Source organism: Cervus canadensis, chromosome 15, assembly GCF_019320065.1.
Source record: "Cervus canadensis isolate Bull #8, Minnesota chromosome 15, ASM1932006v1, whole genome shotgun sequence".
NCBI lineage: Eukaryota > Metazoa > Chordata > Mammalia > Artiodactyla > Cervidae > Cervus > Cervus canadensis.
This window is the reverse complement of record NC_057400.1, coordinates 49841976-49858303: the sequence shown is the minus strand read 5'-3', so window position 1 is coordinate 49858303 and position 16328 is coordinate 49841976. Positions and strand designations below refer to the sequence as shown.

The following is a 16328-nucleotide window of genomic DNA, read 5'->3' as shown; positions in this document are numbered from 1 at the left end:
TTTCACTATAGGGGAAGTGTTGAGTAGTTGTAAGAGAGCTCCTGTGGACCCCAAAATTTAACATATATACTACCTGGTCCTTATTTGTCAACTCCCAGTATCCTGAGGTTGACTGGTGACAGTGACGGGACTTGGGTGATGATGGAGCTAGAGAGTGGAAGATGCCTGGGATCCTGAATCATCCCCTCCAAACCAGGTCATATACTGTTAAATGAATGAGAAATGCATTTCTACTGTATTTGAGCCATTATATGCTTTGGAAATGTGTTTCAGCAGTTTATCTTACCCTATCTGAGGCAGGTTGATGGCAAAAATGGTCCCAAATCCTCACTCCTCCCTGGATCTCTTTTTTAAAATATAACTTTGCAGCACCTGCCCATTTTGGCTGGGGTTTTCTGTACCATCCCCTGACTCTGGGTTCAGCCATGGAAATAATTATGGTCATTAGATATTAGCTAATACAGCACAAGCAAATGCTTGAAAAAGCACTTGCACATTTTCACCTTCTGTCTCTTATTCCTCTGGCTCTGCCATAAGGATGAGCTTGGGCTAGCCTGCTAGAGGATGAAACACATGGAAAGAGCTGAGTTGGCATAGCTGTCTCAACTAAGATCACCAGAGCCACCCACCCAGCTTATTAACTCATAAGCAAAAATAAGGCTTTATTGCTACAGATCACCGAGATCATTGTGGTTGTTTGTTACATATCATTGTGGTAATGAAACTGAGCAAGACCCTGTAGGGTCTTCCCAGGTACAAAAGCCCCTCCGTGTCCCCCATTGTTTGTTTGTAGAAAAAAGGCTTTAGTCTCCTCAACCTTTGCCAAGTTCTAATCTGGACTTCGGGTTTCTAGACTATCAGATGCATGTGATAGTTGAAAGGTTTCCTGGGTGAGGGACAGAAGAGACTCCATTATTTCAAGAAGGCATGGTCTTTTCAAATCTTCAATGCTCTGTGCTGTGGGCAGATCTTTGTTTAAATTAGGGAACTGATTATAGTCACTCCCCCAAAGAGTTTACTTTCGCTGATTATTTTCTTCTTTTTCTCTGTAAGTGAACCTTATCCTTCTTTAAATTATAAAACTCTGCCTGCCCATCAAATATCCTTAGGTTATAAAAACAAGGAAAATTCATAATTAAGGTATATAGCGTTTTAAAACCTAGCAGAAATAATGATAAAAAAAAAAAGATAAAGGCATCCAACCTATGAATTCAGCATAAAATTGCATTAAGAAATGATCTTCTCCTAGTATCCAGTCAAGGTGGCTTAGTAGACTGCAAAGATAATATCCCATGCTGCAAAGCATGGAATAAATAAATGGCCTTCCTCAAAACAACCATGTAATTTCTTTACAGGAAGCAGTACTGTTTTTACTTATCTACTCTTTAATTGTTTTAGCAATATTTACATTTGAGAGACAGGGAGTGTATGGGAGTCAGGGAAGATGAAGAGATGTTTCTCACAGTTCACAGCTGGCCAGGAATGGCCACAGAGGCTTAAGAAGGTCAGGGCATACCTGGAGTTATCTGTCTCTGATTTTTCAAATGGGCCTGAAAGGTTGAAGTAAAGGATAGGGTAAGCACAGGCAGATGTCAGCAGGGATGCACAAGGACAGCCATGCATACCAGGCTGGTATCCAGCTTCAGGAGAGCGACCATTCACAAACAGTTCTGTTTTCACAAGTGCTAATGAGACCTTAGACATACCAGTTTCTGGACTTAACAGCAGTCCACAGTCTGCCCAGAAAAGCAAACACAGTTTAGCTGAGCAGAAAATGTGCTTGAGAAATCCACTTGTTTAATTTCAGTCTTTTTTTCTTATTATTTAATATGGAAAAATACATTTTATTTGGCCTCACTCTGAAAAACAAAAACAAAAACAAAAACACAGTTCCTTTTATGGGAGCAAAATAAATAAAGATTCCTCTCTCAATCAGCCGAGCAGATAAAGTGACTACTCGATAAGCAAAAATGATACCTCAAGTCCTTAAATAACCATTTCCAATACAAGCTCTGTTAGTTACTCTTGATTGCCTTTTTTTTCTAAGCAACTCACTCCGCAGAAAATATTCCAAAAACATCAGAGTGATAAAACTCAGTCCTGAGAGACATGACAACTAGATAAGCGATTTGAGGAGAAAGACTAGGATTGTGGGTTTTCCACAATGGAAGTCCCAGAGTGGTCTTAGAGTTGAAGTTTCTGGAAAAATCCTTTTAGCATAGCTTTAACTTCTGCCATCAAAGCTACAGCTGGGGTGAATCTACCATTTGCAAGGGGCAAGCATTTCTAAACTTGCTGAACTTTTGTAGTCTTCAGACCAGATGCCTGTAAGGTGGTTGCTTCAAGGGAGTTTGGAAGCTGCCTACAAGGGCACTTTGCTGAGGCTGGCAGACGCTGCTAGTCCCGGCTGGCTGAACACCCAGATTATGTGCAGTGTGGAGACTGTAAGGTCAACTTCCTCCCTCCACCAGCAGGTTTGGCACCAGATAAATCCATTAATATTTCCCCTTGAAAGAAACAGGCTTGTCAAACACAGGGAGGACAGAGCTTCCACCACGTCCCATAACTGCTGTTGTAGACATTTTTAGCAAGTGACCAAATACCAGTATTTAGGATTCCCACAATGGACTCTCTATGTTAAAATATATATGCCAGATTCATTTTTCCATACAGACAACCCCTTCTGGGCTCTTGTCTACAATATTCTAATGAAAGATTACTAGTGTTTAAAATGAGAGTTTTATTAGATCCTGGTTCAGTTATATCCAATCAGAGCATTTTAGTTCCAATCCATTGTCCTTTTTACTTAGTCAAACAGATTGAATCTTAGATAGCAGCATTTGAACACCGAACAGTCACCTCTTCCAAAGTCATCTTCTTTTCACCATAGATTCTTCTCTGATTATTCACTCCACACTTGGCAAAAGTTAGTCTGGGGAAGCTGCTACGCCAGGCCTGGGGACATGACAGTGAACAAAACACTGTTCCCACCCCCAACAGATATTACAGTCAAGTTGGGGAGACCCTATGCAAACTGCTTTTTCACATTCCAAAGAAAGTGGCTTTCTCCCTTCATCTTATGTGAAACTGAGTACCCTACTTCTCTTTCTTATTAAAACCTTTTGATTATGAAAGGCAAACATACTCACTAAAAATGTTGAAAAATGTTAACATGCAGGAAAGAGAAAAGTAAAATCATACATAATCCTCTCAGAGATACCTGTTAACACATTAGGGAGGCAATGTTCATAGCAGCACTATTCACAATAGCCAAGATATGGAAACAACCTAAATGACCATCGGAAGATGAATGGATAAAGAAAATGTATACACAGACACCCCCCCCACACACACAATGGAATACTACTCAGTTATAAAAAAATTAAGTACTGCCATTTGCAGCAACATGGTAGACCTAGAAATTATCATACTAAGTGAAGTCAGAAAGAGAAAGACAAATACCATGTGATATCACTTATATGTGGAACCTAAAAATATAACACAAATGAACTTATCTACCAAACAAAAAGAGACTCACAGACATAGAAGACAGACTTGTGTTTGTCAAGGGGGAAGGGTGGGGAGGGATGGATTGGGAGCTGGGGATTATCAGATACAAACTATTTTATATAGAATGGTTAAACAGCAAGGCCCTACTGTATAGCATAGCAAACTATATTCAGTATCCTCTGATAAGCCATAATGGAAAAGAATATGAGAAAGAATGTATACATATGTATAACAATCACTTTGCTATAGAGTAGAAATTCTCACAACACTGTAAATCAACTATACTTCAATCAAATTTTAAAAAATGTGAAACATCAGAGAGGAACATATTTCCAGGCCTTTGTCAGTGCATGTATGTGCGCCTGCATGTTTCTGCAGTTATGTACACTATTTTGTTAGGTTTATGGATTTTTAAAAAAAGGTATGAGACAACAAGGAAGAGAGAGAGAAACAGAAAGAAGCAAAGACAGATTTTTATATTTTAATTTTATATTGGCGTAAACTTGATTTACAGCACTGTGTTAGTTTTATGTATAGTGATTTACGTTAAGTGATTCAGTTATACATATACATGTATGAATTCTTTTTCAGATTCTTTCCCCATATGTTATAACAGAGTATCGAGTAATTTCCTGTGCTATACAGTAGGAATATTGATTATCTCGTTGATTATTTATTTTATATACAGTAATATGCATATGTTAATTCCAACTTCTTAGTTTATCTTCCTTCCCATCACCGCCCCCCCACCTTATCCGCTTATCCATACGTTTGTTTTCTAAGTTGAAACAATGACAGACTGATGCGAAGAAACAGGGGCAGAGAAAGGGGGAGAGACACAAGGAAAGAAAGGCAGTTTTCCTTTAAATAGTTTAGGTCTCCTTCCTCACCAGAAAGACTTTTTTAAATGCTTCCTGGTGACTGGCTCTCGGATCCCCCTTATCTCCACCGTCTGAAGACAGAGTGCCAGGGAAGGTGCTCCAGGCCCAGCTTTTTGGCCAACAAGCTGCATAAATCAACTTAAGAGCAGTGATTGTAACTAGGGGAGGAAAGCCACATGCCTCTCTGGTCCCTCTGCACCACCCTCAGCCCCGTAACCTCATCTTCATCTTTGGGTAACAGCAACTGGCCTTCCATCAGCCTCCCTGGAGGCCGGCCCTGGGGACTGGGAAGACGGGAGGGTGCTCAGCTTCTGATGGGAAGAAAGGGGGATAAGACCATTCCTCCCACCACCTACCTGTGCTCAGAACCACAGAGCTTTCCCAGAATGTCAGGGTCTGATGGCAGGCTAACATTTTTGAACTATAGGTATAAAATCTGATAGATCATTTCTGCTAAGTCCCCAAAAAAGAGCAAGAAGGTCTGAGCAATTCAGCAGCCTCCTGCCTTCAAAGTTCCCACTTAGCAGGGTATAGTCTGCATCTGCATTGTGGCCCCCTCATTGGACTGGGCTCCTGTAAGCCCAGGACGGCCTCCCACAGCCCAGGGCAGAGGTGGCTGGACAGCAGGAGAGGCATGTGGAGAGAACAGTTTTACCAAAAGACCTCATTAGAAGGCAACATTTTCATATTTACTCCGCACACAGTTGCACTAAAATTAACAGCTGCTGCTTAACATTTTTCTGACAAGAACATGTTAAAAATATATGCTGGGAGGGCAGGGTGCATAGCAGATAGCTTTTAATCATATTTAAATCAAATTTACCTAAACCTTGCAAATTTTAACTCTTCTTGTGCTACAGCTGACAAGCATCATCACATGATTCACAGATGCAGCTGTTTTATTTTTCAAAAGGGAAAGTCTTCTTTGGCATGAAAACAACACATGCTGGAAAGAGTAAGCCCAGCTTCTGCACATCAGTCAAGCCTACAGACCAGTCTGAAGTGAAGGATGCAGCTTTGAGAAGCCATTCTCTTACCGGGATTTGTTTCCTTCGACTCTTTCACTGCTCACCTCCGACGCCGCTGTAACGAACAAGCAAAAAAGCAGAATCGTGACAGCCACCTGATACCTGCGGCCCTCGGTGGCCACCAGGAACACTGGGGTCCAGGCAGGACTTTCACTCACTCAGCTCCTGGCCAGAGGAGAATGGGCCTTACCTGCCATTATTTGACCTGACCAAAGGCGAGACTAACCCTGAGGAAGTACTGCTCCCGAGCTATAGAACTAGATGAGATGAATGATTAATAATTCACTGGAACCTGAAGCGGATGGTAAGTGTGAGGTCAGAGTGAATAAAAGAAAGAAACACTGAACAAAGAGGCCACGTTTCATTCATCAGAAAGCTCAGAGATGGGATGTTTTGTTCAACTGTTGAGAATCAGAGCCTCTGTTTCCATTCATGAGTTTTGGATGAAAAGAAACCAGGCTTGGATGCCAAAAATTCCCAGGGGATGCTTGCAGAGAAAAGGCCCTCTGGAGCCCGGTCACCCTGGTTCCTGCATGTGGCTTGAGAGGCCAGTTGATTCCGAGGAGCCTATCAACACATTCTTCTATCATATTAGTTCCATTCTTAGGAAACTTCCTTGTGTTTTTCAAAACAGTTTACTATTACAGGTGTAATGACCCAACTAATGCCATTTGCTGATTCTCCTACCCATGTGTCTTTCATTCAACAAACACTTATGAAGGAACTCTCTGTGCCAAGCTCTGTACTAAAACCTGGAGCATCTCGGGACAGGCTTGTGTTCTGTTGTTTTAAATGCCTGTGTGCGTTGGTGAGCTCCACGCAGTCATCTCCAGCCCAGACTTCTCCCCAGAACTCAGAATTCACAGAGCCAAGACCACACTTAGCATCTCTCCTAGAAATCTCATGCCACACAAGAGGCATCTGATTGGACCTTGTCCAGATCCAGGCTTCAAACCCATTCCTCACACAGCCTTGTCCATCTCCACTGAGGCACCTCCATTCTTTCTGCTACCTGCATGTTTCTTGGAGTCATCCATGCTTTCAGCACTGACCAGTTAGAGTCTGTTTGGGAACTAAAAACCAGAGCCGTGTTCTTGTTCTTATTTTCTCAGGGCCATGTGGCATGGGGGATCTTACTTCCCAGACCAGTTCACGAGCCCTGCAGTGGAAGCACAATCCTAACCACTGGACCACCAGGGAAGTCCCATCAGTTATTTTAACAGAATTTAATATAAATCACTGCTAACCAGGTACTGGGGAACTGACAAGGCAGATGGTAGAAGAGGTCAGTGTAGGAAGCAGCACCCACCCTCAGCTGAGGGCACAGAGAGACGTGCTGGGTTCATCGGAACCCACAGTCTGTGAGGAGGGGCACAGAGAGCTGGGCCTCTGAGGCGGGAGCCACAGCCAGCAGACGCAGTGACCTCTGAGGGGCCCAGTGAAGTTGGCTCTGGGAGCGTGAGGAAAAGTGAGAAACTGGAACCAGCTACCACCGTGGTGTCATTGACGCGAATGGACTCCTCCCCTCCCGCCCCAGCCTTCTAGCGTCCTCTGGCACCCCCTGCCAGCAGAGCGTAGCATGGACCGCGCTGGCAAAGCCGAAGGGCAGTCTGCAGGGAAACACCAGCTTAAGAATCAGCACAGTCCACCTCTTTGGCTCCTTAGCCTCTATCACCCGAACACAAAACTTCTTTCTCTCATACCCCACCTCCAGCTCTCAGCTCTACCTGTCAAAAATCTCCATGACTTCACAGCGTCTCCTCACTGCACTCCCACTCTTCTGGTCTGAGCTCCGCTGGGTCTCACCTGGATCATCACAATAGCCTCCCAGGGGGATTCTTTCACTTTCTCCAGAGTCAGTTCTCCACACAGAAGCCATCATGCTAGGGCTGCTGAAACAAACTGCTACAAGCTTGTATTAGTTAGCTAGGGCTGCTGAAACAAACTGCTACAAGCTTGGCGTGTTGAAACAATAGAAATTTATTGTCTCAACAGTTTGGGAGGCCAGAACTCTGAAATCAAGGTGTCAGTGGGGTCCCTTAATTCTGCAGACTCTTGAGGGAGAATGTGGATGCCACATACCTCTCTCCTAGATCCTGGTGGTTGCTGGCCATCCTCGGTATCCTTTGGTCTAACAGACGCATCACCCCAATCTCTGCTTCTGTCTTCTCACTGCCTTCTCCATGTCTCTGGATGCTTCGTGTTTAATCCTCCTCTTATAAGGACACCAGCACTGGATTTGGGGCCTGTCCTAAGTCCAGCCTGATATCATCTCAAGATCATTTACTACATTTACAAAGACTCTATTCCCTACTATGTTCTCACTCACTGATACAGGGGTTAAGACTTCAACCCATTACACTGACTGTATTAAAACAGATCAGATCTGGTCACCCCTCTGCTCAAATCCTCTAATGTTCCATCCTGCCCTGAGTAAGAACTCCACTCCTACGCGACCTGGATGCTCCACTGCTCTATTTCCGCTCTGACTGCTCTCACCTTCTTTCTCCCATAGAAGCTCCTCTGTTCCTCAGCCTTCGATAGTTCTCATCTATAGAGATTTAATTTGTATTTTTAAAATAACTTGCATGCTCCTGTTTACCTTAAACATGTGTAATACAGTTCTAATAGCTGTTCTTATGCCCCTTGCCTACCAATTCTAACTAACATCTGTGTGAGTTCTAGTTGGATTCTGATTGATGTTTCTCCTTATTATGGTCATATTTTCCTGCTTATTTGCATACCTGGTGATTTTTTTAATTGGACGCCAGTCATTAGGCATTTTTCTTGTTTGCTTTTGGGTATTTTTGGCCTCTTTCCTGGGATCAGTTAATTTACTAGAAATAGTTTGATTCTTTCTCACCTTGTTTTTAAGGGTTTTTGGTTGTTGTTTTTTTTTTTTTTTTGGTGGGAGCAGACCAGTCTTTAGTCTAAAACTAATTATTTCTTACTACTGAAGCAATATACTTCTGAGTATTCTACTCTATGTTTCAAGAATTGTGAAGGTTTCCAGTCTGGGAAGTGGAAAGCGGCATTATTCTTGACCTTGTACAAACACTAGGTATTGTTCCTCACGCACATGCATTGATCAGTGCTCTGTGAAATACTTACATGGGAGCCTCCGCAGGTCTCTGGAATTCTCTCTCTCTCTGCACCTCTTTCTTCTCTAGTACTCTGTTTATGAACTCTAGCTATCTTTTCCTCAGACTCTCAGCTCAACATCCCAATTCAGGTAGTCCACCAGGTTACACGCATATTTCCTTCTTTACCCTATAGCCTATAAATGAAGTAAGTCAGGGAGATTGTAAGGTGTATTTCATTTGTTTCCCATTTCTTAGGAATCATTGTCCTTTGCTGCTTGACATTCAGTGTCTTTAAAATCACTGTTTCATATATTTGTCTCCTTGTTTTGTTGGTGATGTTGGTTGTATCAGTAAATATGCTCCCTGTTACTCCGTCTTAGCCAAAAGTGGAAGCTTCTGTCATCTCTTTAAGATTTTCAACTGCTGTGATTTCTTTTCTCATTCTCAATAAATATTCACTTTCCTACTTTATTTTTTAATCGTCATTTTGTATTCTTTTTCTTAAAGAGGGCCCCATACTCAGGTTCTTGAGGTACACCACCTGGGTTGGAATTCTGCCTCCACCACCGATTGCCGTTGTGACCTTGACAAGCCTGTGTACTTAAGTTTCTTCATCTATAAAACTAGGATGATAAAAAGTTTCTTCATCTATAAGACCAGGATGTTAACAGGACCTGCTTCAGAGTGTTGAGTACTGCAAAAGTTATCACATACAACACTTAGAAAGTAACCTAGAACACTAAAGCCACTCTACACATGTTAGTTATTACACTTAATTTTAATATTAATATTATCAGTATATAGGTGGTGTTATAATTTATGGAATAGCTATAGAGAGTATGATGGCTTAGGCTAGAATATAATATAATATTTGAGACCAGAGGAAGAGTAGGTCACAAAAGAAATAGCACAATGGCCAGAGTGTGGGATAACCAAAATAATACACTGTAGTGTCCTAGGAAAAAAAGTAGGGCAAAGTTCAAAAAGAGGAAGAGGTGAATATGGTCTAAGCCACTAGAAATCAAGATAAGAACTTAAACATGACCCCTGGTTTGGTGACATAGCAGTCATAACTAATGTTGTAAATGAGGATATGAACGGGACCCGCCATATATGGTGGGCTTCCGTGGTGGCTCAGGTGGTAAAGAATTCGCCCACAATGCAGAAGACCTGGGTTCAATCCCTGTGTTTGCAAGATCCCCTTGGAGAAGGCAATGGCTACACACTCCAACATTTTGGCCTAGAGAATTCCAGGGACAAGGAGCCTGGTAGGCTACAGTCCATGGGGTCTCAGAGAGTCAGACACGACTGAGCAACTTTCACTTTGCCATATATGGTAACAATCAGCATTAAATGAGAATTTACCTAACACCTTAGCACAGTACTTAGCATATATTAAGCATTCAAAAAATGTAAGTTATTTAACACAACATTGTATAGCAACCACAACAAAAAATTTTAAAAAAATATAAACTGATAAAGAAAACCACATGCAAGATTTTTATATAGGAAACCAAAATGCAGAATTCTGTATATTTATATACAGGTGACCCTTGAGCAACATGGATTTGATCTGTGAAATACTTTTTTTTAAGTTATTTTATTACTATAATTAGCAATATTATGTTTACTTTTTGCATCACTGGATCCAGGCCATGTCTTACTCTAGTTTATAAATGTTAGGGCAGTTTCAGATTCTGTTTCCACTCTCCTTTGTTCATTATCACCCATATCTCAAAGTATGACACTAGGGTACTTTCTCTCTCACACTCTGTCTTTCTCTCTCTCTCTCTCTCTCTCTCTCACACACACACACACACACACACAGACTGTCCTACAAAAAAGCCTTGCTTTTGTCCAAGGGCAGTCATTTCACCCTACCCTGATACTTCTCCCTATCTTATTAAAGTAGTGTAAACATCATCAATGGTTAGCACTCTCTGGATTCAAAAGCCAAGGCCAATTCTGGTTCAATCCTGAGTCTCATGCCCACATCCTGTTGGAGCTAGAAAAGATACTTTGGGCCCCTCTGACTTTTTGTATGAGAAGTAGAGCTCATTCTCCATTAAGATTCCCTCCACATAAAGAGAATGGATTCTCAGCATCCAAAGACCAGTGACCACAGTGCCTATACCCAGCCAATTCCAGGGGTCCAGAAAATACCCACCAAACCACAAAATTACATGGTTCTAGCAGATCAAACTGGAGAAGGCAATGGCACCCCACTCCAGTACTCTTGCCTGGAAAATCCCATGGATGGAGGAGCCTGGTAGGCTGCAGTCCACGAGGTCGCTAAGAGTCAGACATGAATGAGCAACTTCACTTTCACTTTTCACTTTCATGCATTGGAGAAGGAAATGGCAACCCACTCCAGTGTTCTTGCCTGGAGAATCCCAGGGACGGCAGAGCCTGGTGGGCTGCCGTCTATGGGGTCGCACAGAGTCGGACACGACTGAAGCGACTTAGCAGCAGCAGCAGCAGCAGCAGATCAAACATCTTGAATTACATTTCTAAACTTTTTTTTTTAATTTGTGGAGGCAACACATCTGTTCAGTCCTTTGTTTGTAAGCTCTTACGGATTCCAAGTGAAAAAATTGGTCCTGTGGTTCTGATCCACTGCTGTATGCGTCACATTAGTGCCATTTGTAAAGGTCTGTGTGAAGTCCCAAATTACATCTTTCAAGATGAGAAGTATAACTTGTATCAAAAGGCAACTGATTTAAATCCTAAACACACCTGTGTTTAAAGATGCACCTGTGTTACCTGGGCTTCTCTGAATCTCGTACCATGACTCATTCAAGATGACTAAGTGCTTCAGTACTTGACAGTTTAATTATTTGATCAAAAAATTTTAGAATTTTAGTAATATGAGACAAAAATCTTAAGAAATATATTCCAATTTCCTAAGCAAGATGTAGTTGTCACCAAATTGCAAGTCTGTGTGCCCAACACACAGTGAGGCCAAACAATACCAAAACATCAGAGTATGGGACAAAGAAAGATTTGTTGCAGGGCCATGCAAGGAGACAGGTGGCTTATGACTTGGAAAAGCCCTGAACACCCCAAAAGCTGTCAGCAAAGACCTTTCGTAGGAAAGGTGAGGGAGGGTCGTGCCATGGTTAGTTGTTGCAAACTTCTTGGTGTCAGGTCATGGTCAGGTCACGATCTTCCTATAAATCTATATCAAATGAATGCTATTCTCTGTTCTGACAAGAAAGGGCAAGGTCCCAAGGCACAACGTTTCCCCTCTAAGTCCAGGTCCTGACTAAGAGGAGGCAGATCTCAATTGGCAGCTCCCTCAGGGCCAGAACCCCAGATACTGCCCAGCTGTCATCGCTGAGGCAGCCAGGCACCCAGGACCTAACTGGCCCTGAGACTCCTCAGGCCACCCAAACGGTGGTGCAGGGTGGGTAGCAGGTCCCACAGACTGTGACCCAGGCAGATGGTCCAACATGTTGCAGAGACAGGGATGGGGAAGAGGTTCACCGACTCAACACCCGGACCTGGCCAGTGGGTGGCCCTGAGGAGGGTTCCTGAGCCCTGCAGGGCACAGCCCCCAGCCTGTTCCCTGGGCTCCTCAAGCTCACCTGCTGGCCGAAGGCCAGGTGAGCTGGAGGCCCCAGGGAGAAGGCCAGGATCTGCCTCATAACTCATTCTCCACCTGACAACCACCATTCCCCTACCATTGGCTGAATCCTGCACTAATGTCACTCACTGACAGTTGGGAGCTTGTGGGAGGGGCCCACTGCACTGCCAGCCAATGGCTGAGTGGGACCTGTTGCCTAATAATAGGGTGTAGCGTAATGGCACACAGCAATATCTCTGTGCTAAGGGCTGCACTCCCCGAGCTCTGTTACATAATGAACATAATTTTACCTTCTCTTAGAGATTTAGGGTCACTCATAAAAATATCAATAAATTTAAATCCATGGCTGATTCATGTCAATGTATGGCAAAAACCACTACAATATTGTAAAATAATTAGCCTCCAACTAATAAAATTAAATGAAAAAAAAATCAATAAATGGTCCAGTCTAAAGTAGATTTAAGATTCTAAGGGTTCTTTAACTTTACACTAAATGGATCTAGATAGATAGTTTTTAATTATTTGGATTCTTATAGTAGTTTTTCTGGCTCCTCTATTGTTGACACTCATTTCCTGTTATTATCATTTTACCTATCTATAGTAGTTTCTTCCACATTTAACTATCTGTTGCTTTTTGTATCTGACAGCTAAGACAACTTGTGAGAATTACTTTATAAAGTTCATGTAAATGGATTCAGAATGGGGACCTGAGAGATTTCACATATAAGTAATCTAAACTTGCTCTGACACACCTTTCTGAAAATAGGAATGGTATAAATAAATAAAATCAATGGAACATCTTGCGACATCGACTTTGGAACCTCAGATGTTTTGTTGGCTTGCTTTGTTCTTCTTACTTTGTGATTCTTGGCCACGTCCTATACTGGTGAGGGTGACCTGTGGTAGATTTCCACCATGGAGACTAGGCTCCAGGTATGCTTCTTTCTGTCTAGTCATGGGCATCAGCTTGGTTAGAAATATAACCAGTCACTTGGATAAGCAAATAATTGAAATATCTCCCAGAAAAGCTTGTCAGTTGTTATGACCAGAGTCAGAAAGGCCAGACACAGTCAAAAGGTTATTTCACAATGATTTCCTCATTCCTTACAAAGAATTATAAAAGCATGTGATCTTGCCCCAGCCTTAGGTTTCAACTGGAAGAAGAACCTTTGTCCTCCTAGGTTTGTCTTCAAGGGAGCCAACTTCCCACCGGGGACATGCAACTGTCACACACCACACTGCCATCCTGCAGAAATGTCTCCCAAGGGGCTTCTTTCATAGCACTTCTCCCTGCTACATACCATCCAGCCTCAGAATTTCTCTGTGCCCGGAGAAACCTGTACCCAACCCTTCAGTATCATCCTAGGGAACATTTTCAATGGGTGAGTGAGTTTCCAATCATTTCATTCCTTAAACAGCAGAAATCTCAACTATTCCCAGGAGTCTGTGCAATGGCTCAGAGAAGGGCCCTACTGCTTCCATCCCCCCCCAGATATTCAGTCACAAGATAGCTGCTCATAGCACCCTCCCCAGTCCATGGGGTATCCCCCAGGGAGGCAGGGACTCCTGTCCCCGGAACCTGCATCTCAAGTTCCCACTCTCTGCTGCCTAGATAGATTGGCTCATGAGCTTCTTTCCAGGTTTTTCTCTCCGGGCAGCTTCTGGCTCACTTGACCTATTTTCCAAAAGCTCAAGACAGAGGTCATAGAAAGGCATTGAAACACTCTAGGTGCTGTGCTGTTTCCCAGTTACAAAACCTGACTGCAAAGCAAATTACCACCTTTTAGCAGCCCCACACCTCACAAACTTAATGGTTGATTCTAATTAATGATCAGCTTGTGTTTCTATCCTTTCTCTGGAGTAAGAGGAAAAAAATTTCTTTCAGTAGACTCTGTATTTATAAATATCATTAGAGGTTAAACATTTTCTTAAGGACAGGAAAAGTCAAGATTTCCTCTATTCACCCAACCAGGACAGAGCTACCTCTCCTTTCATTATTAAGGAGTTTTCTCCCCTCTCCAACTCCAGCTCAGTGCCCTGGATCTCTAGGTATATGGTAGTTACTCAGGAACTATTCATTAAGAGAATGAATGAATGGATAGATGGAAAAGTGTCTTTGCATCATCATCCGCCTGGGTGCCTCCCCAGCTGGAGGGAGAACCTTCACACTGCTTCCTGGAAGCTCTTTTTCAGGGACCCAGTAATCAAACGGGCCCCTATTAAGCCTATTTAGAGATCATACAATAGAATTTAATAATGAAGACTATTATTTACTTCTTTGTTTTGCAGAGAGCTGAATGAAAACCTGACCTCCCTGGGCCCTGGTCGAATTTCTCCATGAATGGTTAGACGGTTTTATGTTTCCAGCACCTTGGCATCCACTTGGTCCTGGAACGGCTGTGCATAGCTGGCAGCCAAACAGGAGTTCAAATGACTCCTCCAGGGCTCTTCTTTGTTATGAGGCTGTTGGATTTGTGGTCTTTTTAGAAGCCTTGGCAGCTGCTAGCCTGCTCTAGAAGCCATCTTTCCTCAGATGGTCCAGGATGCCACGCCCAACTGTGAACTCCACAAGACAAGATCCTGGGCTACTGACCCCAGAGTGGGGGAGGACAGGGGCTCAGTTTTACAAAACCAAGCCAAACTTCATTATTATGGCTCAGTGATTGTAACTTCCCTGATCTCCCAGCCCCTCCAGTCCATTTTTCCCTTTCCTGGTTCTGGAGGCAGTTTTTCCCTCTCCACAGATTCCCTAATTAACATTTCTTTCCTCTTTTTATCTGCTCCAGTTCTATCCACAGCTTCCTACTCACAGCATTAAAAACCATAGATCTGATCCAGCTTCTGATACGGTGTACCCAAGAGGGCTTTGAACCAAGAGAAGATGGGTTCATGGTCACAAGAAGCAGGAGGAGCATCCCTGGGATGAAAAGAGGCCACACCTGTAACTCACAGAGAAGTCCCCTCACAATAGCTGCTGTTGGAATATTAATTACATAGTCTTAAAGTGACTCCCCACACATTGCTTATTAGTGGCAAGAGAAAAAAGATCCAAAAAGCAGCCAGGATGAAGAAACTGTACAACACCTTGACCAGGTCCAAATTAATATCATCTGTGTGGGGCAGATCACATCGTCATGCGGCTCCAAATACCTGGACAGGACTCACATCACTGGGCAGTAATTGGGCTGAGATCGCATAACCTCAATCCAACCAGCATGAGACACCTACAAGCATGCATACAATGAGAAACATGCTATCGAAACAAAATGGTGTGGGGTGCTTACTTTGGCAGCAAATACACTAAAACTGAAACGATATGAAAAAAGATCAACACTGCCCCTGGACAAAGATGACACACAGATACCTGAAGGAAAAAAAATGTGCATGTGACAGGAAGGTAGGGATTGACATCATGAAAGCCCAGTTAAAGGAGGTAAAAGGCAGGACAACAAAATCCAACACCTGACTCTGCACTGGATCCTGTATTGGAAGGGAGGATGCTTGGAAAGACACTGATAAGTCACCTAACAAAATTGATATATGGAAGGGAAATTAGATAATGTACTTTGCCAAGTATTATTGTTATGTTGTAGAACACTGTCATTCTTTGAAAATTCACACTCAGGGGTAAAGGGCCATGAAGCTGGTAACTTATTTTCAAACTGTTCAGAAAAAAATATACTTATTATAATAGATATAGAGATGTATATTATCTACATGTTATATATAATTTTTTTCTTAACCATTATACATGCACATATGTATGTGTGTACATATATATGGGCTTCCCTTGTGGCTCAGCTGGTAAAGAATTCACCTACAATGCAGGAGCCCTGGGTTTGATCCCTGGGTTGGGACGATTCCCTTGGAGAAAGGAAAGACTACTACCCACTCCAGTATTCTCGCCTGGAGAATTCCATAGACTGTATAGTCCATGGAGTCACAGAGAGTCGGACACGACTGAGCGACTTTCACTTTCTCTCATATATATATATGGATTGGGGAGAAACATGCAAATAATAAAGCAAGTGGAGTAAAATGATGACAATACAGGTGCTCTTGTAATTATTTTGCATCTTTTTTTTGTAAGTTTTAAATTCCCAAATAAAAAGCTCAAAAATACAGCTGCTATACTTCCGATTCTTAACACTCTTAGGGTCTGAACCTTCTGACTGAGAAAAAATAGGACATGAGGTAAGTCTGTGTGAAGCCATTTAGGCTTATAGAGGCTCCTGAGCTG

General features: G+C 42.6%; 1 protein-coding gene and 1 non-coding gene across 2 annotated transcripts in view; one reads left to right on the top strand and one right to left on the bottom strand.

Annotated features, from left to right (window-relative positions):
- MYO3B (myosin IIIB) overlaps window positions 1-12149 on the bottom strand; it is a 476002-nt gene extending 463853 nt beyond the window's left edge. Inside the window, exons 1-3 of the mRNA XM_043487760.1 lie at window positions 12090-12149; window positions 6776-6869; window positions 5429-5474 (exon numbers count right to left, since the gene is read on the bottom strand). Coding sequence (XP_043343695.1) covers window positions 5429-5474; window positions 6776-6869; window positions 12090-12149 — 200 coding nt within the window. The remainder of the gene's footprint in view (window positions 1-5428; window positions 5475-6775; window positions 6870-12089) is intronic.
- Window positions 12150-15368: 3219 nt separating this feature from the next.
- LOC122454074 lies at window positions 15369-15472 on the top strand. The gene has a single exon (XR_006273294.1). It is a non-coding gene; the product is annotated as a U6 spliceosomal RNA (small nuclear RNA).
- Window positions 15473-16328: the final 856 nt, after the last annotated feature.